Source organism: Leptonotus elevatus, chromosome 3 (genome assembly GCF_054856555.1).
Source record: "Leptonotus elevatus isolate MCC_2025b chromosome 3, RoL_Lele_1.0, whole genome shotgun sequence".
NCBI classification, from domain to species: Eukaryota; Metazoa; Chordata; class Actinopteri; order Syngnathiformes; family Syngnathidae; genus Leptonotus; species Leptonotus elevatus.
The window spans coordinates 25,778,735-25,794,135 of NC_141241.1; the positions used below are offsets into that span (position 1 = coordinate 25,778,735).

The window sequence follows — 15,401 nt, forward strand, 5'->3', positions numbered from 1 at the left end:
CCCATGAAAATATTTGTCATTAGTGTATGACATTTTTAATATGAGTATAAAATAAAACTTTAGACATATTTGAACACTACTGTATACTCATAATAGTTATTTGGCTCTTTCCAGATTAATAAAGGACCAGAACAGCATCCTATGAGTGAGACAAAACATACAAACATCACATCCTTTTCCTACCATCTAACCTCTAGTTTTCAGGTCTACTGTATTTAAAATAAAAAACACATCTGCTACCTAAATGTAACATTTTCTTGTTTATTATACTTCAAAACACATTCATAGAATAAAAGATTATGAGCATGGCTTTTAACAACCAAAACAAACTGATGTTAGTGTAAAACAAACAAACAAAATCTACATTTTAATGTAATATGAATACATAATACACAAAGTCAAGGCAGAGCATAAATGAAGCATACAACTTTCACATTTGAGAGTGCCGTGATGGAAATGCTGTGTCGAAGCACAACAGTCATTTGGATTTAGCTGTCATATGAAACTCAAGCACATTTGCAGAGGCATTATGAACATGCCACAACAAAGAAAGTTTCATTTCTATTCAAGTACATTAACATTGAGCATGCAACAACATAACGCATTGTGCCATTAGGTAGAAACTATATCAAATGCATCTATCCATCCCTTTTCTATACTGAATGTATTAACCAGGGTTGTGGGCGAGCTGCAACATAATCCATCTGATTTTGGGAGAGAGGTGGTGCACAACCTGGATTGGCTGCCAGCCAATCTCAGTATATGAAATACATTTATGCCAATGATGGAGGGTTCAACCTGCCAGCTTCTTTTTGCAGGCTGGAAGTCTGCTTTGGTCTCAAAACTGGACATTTGATTGAATTTTGTAAAATACGACAATTACATTTTTACACATCTCAAAACATTAATAAACATGAGCCAGTCAAACAATCATCTGTAGTGTGGAACTGTAGACTTTTAGGAAAGAGCCAATAAAGAAAATCGAGGATAAACTCCCTCCCAGTATGAATTCCATGGAAAAGGCAATGAGAAAAATAAACCTTGTGGCTAAGAGGATGTTATACAGTATCCTGCTCCATTAGTGAACTTTCCTTTTCCTTGATCGAAAACGTCTCCTCCTCTGCTTGTATAGATATCGGAAATTGATGAAGAGTCCTGTTGGAAGAAGAAAAAAACGCTGGTTAATATTTACTTAATAGAATCAAAGCTCACTTACACAATCAGCACTACTAATCACTGAAAAGCAGTTAGAGCGATACATAAACAGTTTTTGTTGCTTTTTTCATTTGGAAAAACATAACTGTCATGTTACCAGTTACCAGTAGGAACAAAATGGCTGAAAGCTCTGAGGATCCAAGTGTGTGGTTGCTGCCTTACCCAGGAACATGAGAACCAGGTACAGCTGCAGAGTGTAAGAAAAGCTCAAGTAGTGTCCCAGCAGTGCAGGCAGGGGGAGGCTGAACAGACGTGTCTTGTCAAAGATGGGGAGGGACTGGATCACAGCCACCGCTGCACATAGCCACACAAAAACAAGCTGTCACCAACAGTGTGACCTTTAGTCAATACAGCCATCGGGTGGCAATTACCTTCAGCGACAACCCCAAGTGGGTACAATGGGATCCAAAGGCTGTATCTGAGCCATGTCAACAGCTTCCACTCAGTGCCAATGCAGGCCAGCATGTAGAAAGGGTACCTAAGAATGAGAGATGTTCAATAGGGTTGTACGTTTAGGCTCATTATCATGTTGAAATATTGCCCTGTGGCGCAGTTTCTGCAGGGAGGTGGAGCAGCAGTTTTTTTTTTTCTTTGCCATGTTGAACCTTCAGTGACCAGTAGGCAATGCGAGAGCTCTAATACCAAATTTAACACACTTGCTCCCTATTCACACCTGAGAACTTTTAACGATAACCCCAGATTGCACCGGCTGCGTGTGCGCTGCGGATCGACTGTGGACCAGCTGCATCGTGCCGGAGGCCGCCGCATGGATAGACCTATTTTTTATTTTTGCCGAACGACGCATCCGTCGGTATCTGTCAAATGGCAAACTATCACAGAACACATCGAGCGGGACAGGAAGACCGACGCAGTTTCAAAATAAAATTTCCGGTTACTTTTCAGAATAAAACACTCGCCAGATCCTATTTCGCTATCATGTCAGCAAAACGTTATAATGCTTAACACTTAATTCACTGCAACGAACATGGACGAGTAGAGATTTATAATGGAGGTGGATTATATATATGACACGGCACATCCTTTTTATTTGGACAACCTAAAAATGGATGCTGCAAGGAACGTTATGGTAGAAGCTGTGGGAGTGGACGGTGAGTTCAATCAAAATAAGTCCACCTCTCTTTCTGCTTCTCTGCTGATCAGTAAAGACTTTGTGTGTTTGTCGTTTCTAACGCCACATTATTTTGCTGTTGACTGAAGATGACATCACAGTTGTTGTTCCGGCAACGACCAATCACAGCTCACCTGTTTTCTGAAGCTGCACTGTGATTGGTTGTTACCTGAGACCTGAGCAACTATGATGTCATTTTCACTCGAAAGCAAATGGCAAAATGGCTGCCTTCTGATATTGATAAAAACGGCTGCATTTTACTGCTTAACTCATATTCCACTAACGCAATATTAACCAGAATACCGTATTTAGACTAGTGGAGCTGCATAGAATATATTATTGTCAAGAAATTTTGCCCGAAAAGGCAACGTGGGTCCCCCTTCCCATGGGCTCACTACCGGTGGGAGGGGCCAAAGGGATCGGGTCCGCAGTGAGTTGGGTGGCAGCCAAAGATGGGGGCCTTGACGGTCCGACCCCCGGCTTCTGAAGCGAGCTCTGGGGACATGGAATGTCACCTCTCTGGGAGGGAAGGAGCCCGAGCTGGTGTGCGAGGCTGAGAAGTTCCGACTAGATATAGTCGGACTCGCCTCCACACACAGCTTGGGTTCTGGTACCAATCCTCTCGAGAGGGGCTGGACTCTCTTCCACTCTGGAGATGCCAACGGTGAGAGGCGCAGAGCAGGTGTGGGCATACTCATTGCCCCCCGGCTAGGCGTCTGTACGTTGGGGTTTAACCCGGTGAACGAGAGGGTAGCCTCCCTCCGCCTTCGGGTGGGGGGACGGGTCCTGACTGTTGTTTGTGCTTATAAACCGAACAGCAGCTCAGAGTACCCACCCTTTCTGGAGTCCTTGGAGGGTGTGCTGGAGAGCGCTCCCCCTGGGGACTCCCTCGTTCTGCTGGGGGACTTCAACGCTCACGTGGGTAATGACAGTGAGACCTGGAGGGGCATGATTGGGAGGAACGCCCTCCCCCGATCGGAACCAGAGTAAGTGTTTTGTTATTGGACTTCTGTGCTCGCCACGGACTGACCATAACGAACACCATGTTCAAACACAAGGGTGTCCATATGTGCACTTGGCACCAGGACCCCCTAGGCCGCAGTTCGATGATCGACTTTGTAGTCGTGTCATCGGATTTGCGGCCGCATGTGTTGGACACTCGGATTAAGAGAGGGGCGGAGCTGTCAACTGATCACCACCTGGTGGTGTGTTGGCTCCGATGGCGGGGTAAGATGCTGGTCCGACCGGGCAGACCCAAACGTATTGTGAGGGTCTGCTGGGAACATCTGGCAGAATCCCCTGTCAGAAAGAGTTTCAACACCCACCTCCGGCAGAACTTCTCCCTTATCCCAAAGTAGGCGGGGGACATTGAGTTTGAGTGGATCATGTTCCGCGCTTCCATTGTTGAGGCTGCCGATCGGAGCTGTGGCCGTAAGGTGATTGGTGCCTGTTGTGGCGGCAATCCTCAAACCCGTAAGAAATGAGTTTCCTCCGCAGGGTAGCCGGGCTCTCCCTTAGAGATAGGGTGAAAAGCTCGGTCATCCGGGAGGGACTCAGTGTCGAGCCGCTACTCCTCCGCGTTGAGAGGAACCAGTTGAGGTGGCTCAGACATCTGGTTCGGATGCCTCCTGGACGCCTCCCTGGAGAGGTGTCCCGCCGGCGGGAGATCCCGGGGACAACCCAGGACACGCTGGAGAGACTATGTCTTTCGGCTTGCCTGGGAACGCCTTGGGATCCCGTCGGAGGAGCTGGCTGAAGTGGCTGGGGAGAGGGAAGTCTGGGCTTCCCTGCTCAAGCTGCTGCCCCCGCGACCCGACCCCAGATAAGCGGTAGATGATAGATGGATGGATTGACTTCTCCTTTAATGCCTGTAATTTGAGTTACTTTGAAGGAACAATAAATTGACTGTTATTTCAGCTGTACATACTTTTCATTGTGTCAAAGTGTCATTTTTTCAGTGTTGTCCCATGAAAAAATATACTTAAATTAAATATCTGCAGAAATGTAATGACTTATGTGAGATTAATGTAATTTACCTGAATACTTCAATGGTGCTCCACAGGTAAAAGACGAAGAAGACAACAGGTTTGATCTGCATCTCTTCCAAGCAGCCAAAGATGACAAATAAAATTACATTCCTTCCTGCTACCTGTGACGGGACATATTAGAATAAATACAAATACATCTGTTTAGAAGACTATCACAAGTGAAGATATGAAGAACATACAATCAAAAAGTGAGCAAAAGTTGAAGTATCGGAACAGGTTTCCTTCACCTGTATCATAGCAGGAAAAAAGCTTGTCTTGACCAAACCTAGCAAGGGGTTAATCACCTCCAGCGCGGCCATCATCTGGCAGAAGTACATCACATCAGCCGAGGTTTGAAAAGTATCATAAAAGGAATCTGTGGAGTGGTAAGAAGAGGGGAAAAGGGAGTGGAACAAATGAAACAATAATTGTGTTTTGGTTCTCTTTAAATCTGTGAAAACACAGCGTTTTCCTTGACCTTTTTGTTTCATGTTAATGAACATGCACAACGCACTTATGCTAAGTATGTTTGCAATTAAAATGGTTGTCTACGATTCAATCAGGATTAAAAAAAGATATCATGGGAACAAGTGCATTATAACTGTTCTATTTGACACCCTCAAAACAGGCTTCCCCTGTTACGATGTTTTATAATAGAACTGAGAGTTGTTGGATATGCTGGAAAATGGAAGCTTATAGTAACAAAAAGGTCAAATTGGTGGCTGATTACATGAGCTGGACTCAAGTGCAATAATGGAAGAACATTTTGCTATGAACTGAAACATGATCACAGCAGCATGTAAGCAGCCCAAGGAAGGACTTTTTCTAACTCTAGGACTCTCTTCCTGCGCTTTTGCCCAGTGGCCGTTTTTGGGGGGCGTTGAAATTGTGGGAGTGGGTTGGGAGACGTAGTCCAACATGACACACTCCTGCAACCTTACGAAATACAAACCTTGACCAAGAATGAAGAGTCGAACGGTCATGTTGACAAAGATCCAGGAGAATCCAAGGAACTGCACCAGATTGTACATAAATAAGTAGCCTTTCTTCAGGCCCAGGTAGGCTATAGAAGAAGAATGAAGTGGGGAAAAAAGTGAATGACGACATGTAGTGTCTTGGATAGTTTTTGATTTGTACACAGGTGACAATTTCAACAGGACTCACGGTCTTTACGAACTCTCGACTCCACACTTATTTTGTTAATCTTTTCTTCCTCCTAAGAGAAAACAAACCATGAAGTGTTACACATTAACATTTTATTATTCCCAAAATCCACCAGACTTAGACTACAATTATTGTTTGGTGGTCTAGCTACAATTGTTAAAAACAATTAACACAAAACATCCAAATATACTCTGAATAGTAAATGTAAGAGTAGTTGGAACTTTTTTTCTGCTAACAATGTCACAGTGAACAGAAAAATAGTATAGCAACTTAGTGAGGGGTTTTCAGATATAGGAATATTAGATTTGGAAAAGCAGCCCGTCTGTTTGTTTGATACCTTTGCCTGAAGCTCCATCTCGGCATCAGACTCATCCAGCCAGCGGTTGAAATCAGGAGCCAGAAACAGAGGCTTCTTCTTCTGCAGCGTCAGACGGTCCCACCAGCGCTCTTCCTGCTTCTTGATTTTGATGTCTACCTGACGCTGCGTTGACTTGTGTTCAATCTGAATGGAACACGGTGATAAAGAAACAAGCACACAATATGTAAGTAAGACATTGAATTTTTCTCGTCAGGGACAACATTAGGCAGCGTCAACACAATGAGCATAAATGACAGCTGTACAACAAGTCAGTCTGGCATGGGGACAGGCAACTTAAATACAGGAGGGGGCCCCACAATTTTTCTTCAGTGCTGATTAAGGGCCACATAGGACCACACACCTCCTAACCAGATGTATGACAAAAATGCTACTTCAGATATGGACAAAATACATGCCCTTAGTATATTTCATTTATCATAAGACATTCCTCAATGCATGTATAAAAGACTCACTGAGTCCTTCACTGAGATCTGTAAAATATTGTACATTTAGGCCAGATATAAAATTTGTGATTAATCACGAGTTAACTATTGAAGTCATGAGATGTATTACAATAATAAAAAAAATCGCCTGACACCATAATTTTTAATCTTTTCTTTATTTAAAAAAAATATGTTTCCTTCTTATTTTTTGAAAAATGATTATTTTAAAAAAAGAAAAGAAAATATTTTTTTAAATTAGGTCGTCAGGCGATTACATTTTGTATTTGTATTTAATCGCATGACTTCAATAGTTAACTCATGATTAATCACAAATTTTATATCTGGTCTAAATGTACAATATTTTTTTCCCTAGGTTTTCATACTCTTGATAACAAAAGTGGAAAAAATGTTAAACTAATAGAAATAGTTTAAATGAATTTTTGACGTCTATAGCCGTCAATGGCAGTAAATTAGTTAATATAGCAGAGTGGTGTACGATATACATTAATATAATTTTTAAATTTGAAGCTTTGACATGATAGCATGATACTGCTTTTTGCCTCCACTTACATAATAACAGTGGGGAGGAATTGCAGACCATATAAAAATAAAAACACCTGATGGGAGAGGAAGCATTTCTGAGACTCAACTATTTGTAGAAAAACAAAAGAAGGGGACAATTCTCCAAATTCCTTTTAATGTTTGCGTGTCTTAAAACATGGATCATGCTGGCAATAGTCGGGTAGTTGGAGTGCATAGGCAGAAATACACAGATAATGAAGTACATTGAGATAGATAGAAGAATGAAATGAATAAAACTATTATACCTCAGGTCTGATGCCTTCCCAAAACTCCAAACTAAACTTGTATTCATTATCTCCTTTAGCTCCATGGCCTTGTGCTGTGAAAGACAAGAACATTATGAATTGAACAATTTGATGCTGCGGTTAGTCTAAACTGTAGAAGGAGGTACTGTATAGTAACATACTTGAAACTAGCCACCCTGCATTTTTGCTTTTTTAGATAGTGTGAAGACATTTGCAAAAATGCACATACAAACCTCTGAACTGAATTGTGTTGTCTTGCAGGTTGATTTCAAGATCCTAAAAGACATGTTGTAAAATTAACTTAGATGAAAATTAAGACAATATATTCAAAATTTCACCCCTACGGAGACTATCACTAAAGACGTGTGCCAGTGTAAACAGTAAAAGGAAGTTTACTTATTTTTATTGTAATGTAATACATTTGATTGTAATTCAAATGAAGTGACATGTCTCACTGTCATCCTGTTTCAGGTTTCCATTGGAGAGCCTGAACAAAATCCAACACTCCCATTAAAAGTCATGCATCTTTTATTGGCCTGTGCTTAAACAGATGCTGTTCGATGAGTGTTGCGTGTCTGAGTGTTCGTGATGAATGGGTTGTTTACTGCAACGCACATCACATCTCATACGTGTAAATGACAGACAGCTGCATCAACCAAACACACTGTACAAGTCTGTACATGGATGACATCACAGAAATCTGATTGGACGCTCGAAAGGTTTCAAGCAATATAGCAGTACCGCTACATCTCAGGCCCGTTCTAAAAATAGCTCACTAGCGACGGGACATTGTCATTTTCTAGGAATGTTATAAAATTGATTGTTTGAAAATGTAAACACATTTGCAGGCATTATATAAAAAAAAATGTGTTGCATATTAATCTTTATTTTAGTACTTTGTGAAAACAATTGCTGTGAGCATAACATGATCACTGACTTCAAATTGATTAATTATTAATAATAGCATATCATTTGAGCTTCTTTTTTTTTTTTTATTCACAAGCGTGTATCAAACCATTCGCGGAGAAAGCAATTAAGGAAGAAAATAAACGTATACGGTATTATATATCTCTTACGTATGTAGTGTGGCCACTGGCCAAGGTTGAAAACGGCAAAGCAGATATTTACCTTGGTGTCACTCAACTCTACTCGGAGATAAATCTCTCCGTGCCGTTGAGCCCAGTAAACGCGAGGTGTGAGGATCTGCATTGCAACCGAGTTCTCGCTGATATCTACATGCTACAAAAACACGACAAAGTATCGTAAAATATGCACTAAAGACTCAACCTGCTCACTATTACGCTACACAACGCATTACGATGGAATACTTCCGGGATTTGGCCGATTGGCTCCTCAGCTTAAAAAAATAAGAGTCAACGCGTTTAGTTTCAAAATAAAACGACAATCCAGTGATCCCCAAGTGTATTTCCAAATGTATACTAACGATACGGTGTAATATCACTGTGATCGTGATTTACAGTATGCGTTACTAACAGTTTGTCCCTTCGTGCTTCTTTACAATGTCATTAGTACAAATACATACAGACAACTGCAAACATTTATGATATATTGACACTCTTTTAAATTATATTTCAGAACGCGCGTTTGAATATTTCCAAACGCAGCATCTAAGAAAATATTTTAAATTAAATCGTTCGTTAGTAAACAAATGTACAATACTCTAGAGAGGCAATTGAATGCGTCTTGGCAGAATTTAGGATTCCATGAAAATTTTATTTTTCCTCTTTTCCGTTTTGACCAATGAACAGCGCTTAACAATTTGTTGAGTTTTTTTCGTGGCTATTTCTGCTTTACTGCGTGTCTGACTTGTCACATTCGTTTCCTTTCGGTTTCCGTTCCAAAGTTCAACTATTATAACGCGTTAACGGTGACCGTCGTGCAGGAAACCGAACGTCCTCACACCTTTTGCCGAATTTGGGTTTGACCCAGCAAACTATCCGTGGGATAATATTACCATCAGCATTCTTTTTGTTTTGATGTGTAAGGCAACATGGCAGCAAGAGTTGAAAACAGCGACGAAACGGCATCAGTTAGCTATCAAGCTAATGCTGAAACTAATTTGAGCAAGAAAAGAACTATTTACGTCGTTTATCTAATCGCTGCTTTGGACATAACATGGATGTTTATACAGTTCTCCATCACGCCTGTAAGTGTTTCTGTCGTACTGGAGGAGGAAGTTATTTTTCCGTAGTTGCAGTAAAGTGGCCACTGCTCCGGAAGTGACCATTGACTATATTTCGTTTTCTTTAATGTATCTGGAGGCTGAATATATTATATTACTTGTACGTCAGTAAATTTTGCAGTGAGAAAAAGCAAACCAAAGTTCGCTGCAAAATTACCATTGGACGTGTATAGTTTAATGTGATATTTTCAGCCTGAAGATACAGCACTGTTGATTTTTTAATAATTTACCAGCCGCATTTTAATATTAAAACGCTGTTAAGCTCATTATAGGCAAGGCAGCGTTTGTAGCGCATTTCATACACAAGGTAATTAATATAAACGCACGCACGCACACACACACTTGCTCATATCGTATAGCTGCTTTGCTCATACAGATTCAAATCCCCCATTTCAGAACTGTGAGGCGAATGTGCTAACTAGTCGTGTGCCATGCTGCCATCGTAATAATATTAATGATAATGCATTCTTCAAGCTAAAATATGAGTTGCTCTAAGATATACATTAGCTGGACAGCATGAGACCTGCCCTTTATTTGTAACCTATACTAGAAGCAAACTACTTCTCTGCGAAAATATCTAAATACATACATACATTGTGTGCCATTTTTGTCAACATTGCATCTTGTGTGATGTGGGCTCAAAAAAGTGATTGAATTAATTTTGCCTCATGTTGTTATGTAGTTAGTGGTGTTCTACAGATGTACAAGGCCGGATATGAAATTATGATCCAGAGTTGGAAACTTTATTAGTTCAAATAATCATTAACATCTACAGTATATGTTTTTTTCTGACAATAGACGAGTTAAAGTTTTATGTCTGTTTTATGTTTGTAACAGTATTTGGCAAAGAAACTGGGCTTTGACACTTTGTGGTTTGGTTATTTGCAAACCACGGTTGGTGTCATTCAACTCTTCGGGGGTCCTTTGTTTGGAAGGTAAGAACAGCCAACTTTTGCAGTGACTCGTGAGCAACCTTAATGCGTGGTGTTATGCTTCCTTTATTGTATGGTAGGTTTGCAGATGTTATCGGGGCCCGAGCAGCACTCTCATTGGCGTGCGCTGCAAATATTGTGTTCTTCATTCTACTGGCAATAGCAGACTCTCCTGCCATGCTTTTTGTCCACAAACTCCCCACAGTTGTCATGCATGTCCTACCAGGTGAGTGTCTCTTGTATAAGGAATCTCATCCACCAGTGGATTTATGCCACACATTAATCCTTTCATGCACACATTATGATAAGCTACATCAGGATTTAAAAAAAAAGTGTTTTAATTACCCTTTATAGGCATGGGGGAAAAATCGCCTTAATTTTTCAAGGAGTTGGTGACATGTCCACTAGGGTGGATAACGTGCATTTGAGCAACTGATGAAATATGTTTGTAAGAAAAGAATAAATAATGATACAATAATGTAACCACTAGAACATGCCTGATTTTTAACATTGTGTTCACATATTTTTAAAATATTTTAAAACTACTTCATATATTGCAAAAACATTGACCAAAGAAAAATGAACTTTTTATGAAGCACAGATAGTAATTTTCTTTCTTCTGGCAACCATTCATCATCACTGCCGCTGTCATAATCCCCACTTGAGTCAGATGGTATATAGTCGACTATCCTGTAGACTTTGCTAGCATGTTCTGCACCTGACCGCTACAAAACATCAGGACAAGGATCCTTACTCTCATATGAGGACTAAAATCCATAAAACACTGCTATAATAACAATTAAATGATGATTTAAAGCAAAAATAAATAAATAAATACTGCAGATGAAGTATTTTCAAAAGCAACAAAGTTACAGCAACACTAAGTTTTAGTAACAATACTGCTAATGATGTCCAATGTCCAATTTAGTGGACTCATGATCAATCGCAATCTCCTCAAATTACAAAATCAATACTTAATACTTACTATTATTACTCCTCAGTTGTTGCTTGATGTCCCAATATATGTTTTGTTTTACCTGCAAGGTCCTCCTGCAGGTATTACTTATTCCTTCCTTGCACGTCACATCTGATTTGTGTCGGCCATCATGTTGGACTTTTTTTCATTTTTTTTCACTTAAAAACGTTGACCACTGGACGGCAGTGTATGTCAAGACGACACTAGTGTCCACTGGAGGGGCTAATGGCTAACTAGCAAAAAGACTCATTTAGGAGAAAACACATCTACATAACTTACACTGACATCCATCTTTTTACATAAACAGCTCCTGGATGAACCTCCATTTTTCACCATTGATCACCTTTTGTCTGCAGCTTCTCAGATGGTTGTAGCAGACCTTTCAGAACCTGAAAAGCGCGCCGATGCACTTTCCAAACTTGGTCTTTGTTTTGGCATTGGAATGATTGCTGGCTCCACTTTGGGTGGTCATCTCGTCACAAGATATGGGTGACTGTCATTTATCTCTACCGTGATATTGCTTTCCCGCAAAAACACTACCACCTCTTGTTAAATGTATCACATGAATCTATTTATAACTCTTTTGAATGTATTTAGTGCACGTGTGCAGGTTTGTTATGTTGTCCAGCTAACGCTAAGTTGACCTTGTGTTTCCCAGGGAGAGATTTGCTGCGTACGGTGGTGCTGCTGGGAGCGCATTAAGTTTGCTGTTGGTGTTGTGCTTTATACCGCAAACCACTAAAGTTCAAAGTCCAACTACCAAAACAGATTGTAAGACACACTCGAGTTTTCCAAACATATATATTTTTAAGGAAATAAAATAGGTTGGTTGGTTTCAACTAGTTCAGTTTTTAACAGATGGATTTATTAAATGTTTGTGTGTCATCAATCATGTAGATTATTCGCATTCTCATGGCTTTGGGTTCTATATATGATTGTATGATTTGAATCCACCGCAGCTGAGACCAAAAGCAAGTCCATATTCAGCGTGAGCCAGATCACAAGACTATTGAAGTTTCCAGGCGTGACTCCGACCTTTGTTGTGAAGATTGTTACAGGTTTACCATCAGGTGAGAGATTTCTCTTTTCTTTTTTTAAACAAAATTGTTCCGTTTATTTCTAAACACTAGAAGATTTCAGTGACAACGGGCTGTGATCTTTTTGTTCAGGCATTTTCCAAGTGATGTTCTCTATAATTGCATTGGAATTTTTCAAGTTAACACCTGAGCAAAATGGATACCTAATGGCATATTTTGGAATAGCACAAATGGTGAGTCATTAAAAAAAAAACTCTCCTAATCTCCTATTGCTCATTAAATCCCAAGCATTTTCCGCCGCAGGTGATTCAGGGAGGGGTGATCGGGCGACTTACAGCAAGATACTCTGAGATTTCACTGCTGCTTCTGTCTATTGGAATTTCTGCTTTCGTGGGTCTGGCTCAGGTACGCACTGTACTCACACACTGAAGAAACACGCACGCCACATGATGTACCATGTCGTACTGGTCTAATGACATCAAAGCTTGTCTTTATGAAAGACAATAATAATTGCCATCTAACTCTGATCAATACTAATTATCTGTTATAACTAGTTAATAGATAATTAGTCAACTGTTAATTAATTAATCATTAATTATGTGTTGTTAAGGATTTATAATGATGCTTGGAGATAGTTACTATATCAATAATAAACTGTTAGGTATTAACTTATAGTTAATGATTTATAACTATACCTACTAAATGAGTAATAGATCATAAACAAGAAATTAGTGAACTACTAGTGACCTGTTGAGTATCAGTTAATGGTTTACATATGTTATTGGAACATTATTCTTAAGTTGCAACTATTTCTCAAATAACTCATTCACTGCCATTGACGGCTATAGATGTAAAAATTCTCTTTATTTCTATAAGTTAAAAAAAAAAATCCACTTTGTTAACAAAAGTATGAAAACTTAGGGAAAAAATGTTGTGTTGTACATTTAGAACAGATATAAAGTTTGTGATTAATCGTTAACTAGAGAAGTAATCCGATTAATTATGATTAAAAAAATTAATCGCCGAACGCCCCTAATTTTTAATAATCTTTTTTTAAGAAAAGATAATAAAAAAATTAAACTTTTTTTTAAAGAAAAAAATAACAATTAAAAAATAATATTATTTTTAAAATATAAAAGATTATTGATTTTTTTTTTTTAATAATTAAAATATTTTGTTAAATAGAAAATATGATTATTTTTTAAATAATTACATCTTTTTAATTGAAAAGATTATTAAAAATTAGGGGCATCAGGCGATTACAATTTCTAATCGTAAATAATTACATGATTTTGACTAGTTAACTCACGATTAATCATTAATTTTATATCTGTTCTAAATGAACAATAAAAAAAATCTAGGTTTTCATACTTTTAACAAAAGTGGAAAAAATGTTAAACTAATCAAAATAGTTCAAATTAATTTTGACGTCTATAACCGTCAATGGCAGTGAATGAGTTAACAGTAATGATCTATTAACTTAGTTAGTTAGCTATTACAAAGTGTTGATTTAAGAAGTGAAAATAGCCCAATGAAATGTCTTCTTCCTGCAGGCGTACATGCAGAATGTGTTCCATTTCTGCCTGACTGTGGTCCCCATGATGTTTTCTCTCAGTGTGTTTAATGTCATCACAGACAGTTTGCTCACCAAGAGTGTGCCGTCCTCTGACACGGGTAAGATCCTGTTGAGATGATGTACACAAGTCAAAGGTTTTTGGAAGTACTTCATTTGCATCTTATAACAAACTCATTTACTGCACATTTTACAAAGGTAAAATGCTGATGGTATATTTGAGTGCCTTTTTTGTGTTTACTTCAAGCCAACAAATGTATTTGAACACAACCCAAAATGTGAGATACACAAAATATGTATTATTTCTATTTAAGATTATTAATTGTTGCCTTTTCTGCTTCCTTGTCCAGGCACAATGTTGGGACTGTGTGCATCAGTCCAGTCTCTACTTCGTACAGTTGGACCGACCATTGGCGGCTTTCTCTATGTCAACTACGGCATTTTCTCCATCGGCTTTCTTCAGTTTATTGTAAATAGTGCCGTGTTTGTGTACCTGCTGCAGCGGCGACTCAACAAGAAAGCCGAATATAAGGAATGATACTCTTCAAGTTTTCAAATCTTCTGTTTTCTTCAAAGGATTCCATTGTACAGCACAGCGAGCTTATTGTACACTAAAGTATCGATTAAATAACTTCGATGAATTACATTCACACCCGGAGTGCGTAATCTGGACAACCGGGCCAGGCCGCCATATGAAATGGAATTTGGATTTCTTTGACGTGATAAGTACAGAGCAAGGAGATTCATGGAAAATGAAAAGACTGTGACATGGAACAGCGGCGAGGGCAGGAACAGGTGGACTTCAACATCCTCGATGGAAAGAATCGGCATGCAGACGATCATCTACTTCTCCCAGGTGTCCGGCGTGTATCCAGCCGCAAAAGATGGGTTATCTGATCTTGACATTTGTTTGTTGACCTTATTCAAGTGGGGAAGCTATGCAAACAAAAAAAGTACTTCAGAAGAGGGAACTACTTTTCATGCCACTGTATGCAGCAGTGCAAACCAAAAGATTGTGGCAAATCATGTCATTTCAGTAGTAAAATTCACCTAAATCTAAATCAACTTTTCAACACTACTGTATTCTCTTTATTGAGATCCAAATGTACAATACAGATGAATATTTGTGATGTGTATATATACTTTTTGGTTCCAAATTTTACAGAAATGTTAATTCCCACGACCCGGTTGTACCAACACTGGACTGCAGCCGTACCGTAGTTTTAGGCCAGACTCTTTTGGGCCAGATCGACTTAAAGCTCTTTTCCATTCTAAGTCCCAGTATGGCTCACTCTGCTCTGCGAGCGTCTGAATCACATTCCGAGACTCCCTTGTTGTGCGGTATCACTCTTTTTATTCTCTAAAAAGAGAAGTGTCACTAGTAACTGTGTTTAGGCACACCAGCCTAATTTTTCCCAAAGCTAGCAAAATTGCTGAAGAAAAAAACAATCACCTGACTGCCAAAATACTGGGAAAAAAATGTAAATAAAAAATTACATATAAATGCAATTTTGAAA

At 39.2% G+C, this 15,401-nt stretch overlaps 2 protein-coding genes across 2 annotated transcripts; one reads left to right on the forward strand and one right to left on the reverse strand.

Moving 5' to 3' along the window:
* Positions 1–247: 247 nt before the first annotated feature.
* Positions 248–8,490, reverse strand: LOC147177560 (very-long-chain (3R)-3-hydroxyacyl-CoA dehydratase-like). The gene is made up of 11 exons (XM_086072249.1): positions 8,292–8,490; positions 7,397–7,439; positions 7,164–7,237; positions 5,873–6,037; positions 5,536–5,587; positions 5,324–5,434; positions 4,620–4,747; positions 4,381–4,493; positions 1,587–1,693; positions 1,378–1,509; positions 248–1,155 (listed from the first exon to the last, which is right to left on the reverse strand). The coding sequence occupies exons 1-11, from the start codon at positions 8,370–8,372 to the stop codon at positions 1,079–1,081; spliced, it is 1,083 nt and encodes a 360-aa protein (XP_085928375.1). The 5' UTR covers positions 8,373–8,490; the 3' UTR covers positions 248–1,078.
* Positions 8,491–8,883: 393 nt separating this feature from the next.
* slc67a1 (solute carrier family 67 member 1) lies at positions 8,884–14,432 on the forward strand. Its single transcript, XM_086072013.1, has 10 exons — positions 8,884–9,330; positions 10,204–10,301; positions 10,379–10,524; positions 11,631–11,763; positions 11,933–12,045; positions 12,234–12,344; positions 12,444–12,544; positions 12,615–12,716; positions 13,865–13,985; positions 14,235–14,432. The coding sequence occupies exons 1-10, from the start codon at positions 9,175–9,177 to the stop codon at positions 14,420–14,422; spliced, it is 1,269 nt and encodes a 422-aa protein (XP_085928139.1). The 5' UTR covers positions 8,884–9,174; the 3' UTR covers positions 14,423–14,432.
* The last annotated feature ends 969 nt before the right edge of the window (positions 14,433–15,401 follow it).

Bases quoted from the DNA above. Each gene is read 5' to 3' on its own strand.
- LOC147177560 (XM_086072249.1), bottom strand. From the start codon at position 8,372: ATGCAGATCCTCACACCTCGCGTTTACTGGGCTCAACGGCACGGAGAG. The intron at 4,494-4,619 runs GTGAAGGAAACC...GTCCCGTCACAG, and splicing joins TTTTTCCTGCTATGATACAG to GTAGCAGGAAGGAATGTAAT. The intron at 1,694-4,380 runs GTAAATTACATT...TCTCATTCTTAG, and splicing joins AGCACCATTGAAGTATTCAG to GTACCCTTTCTACATGCTGG.
- slc67a1 (XM_086072013.1), top strand. From the start codon at position 9,175: ATGGCAGCAAGAGTTGAAAACAGCGACGAAACGGCATCAGTTAGCTAT. The intron at 10,525-11,630 runs GTGAGTGTCTCT...TTTTGTCTGCAG, and splicing joins TGTCATGCATGTCCTACCAG to CTTCTCAGATGGTTGTAGCA. The intron at 12,046-12,233 runs GTAAGACACACT...AATCCACCGCAG, and splicing joins TCCAACTACCAAAACAGATT to CTGAGACCAAAAGCAAGTCC.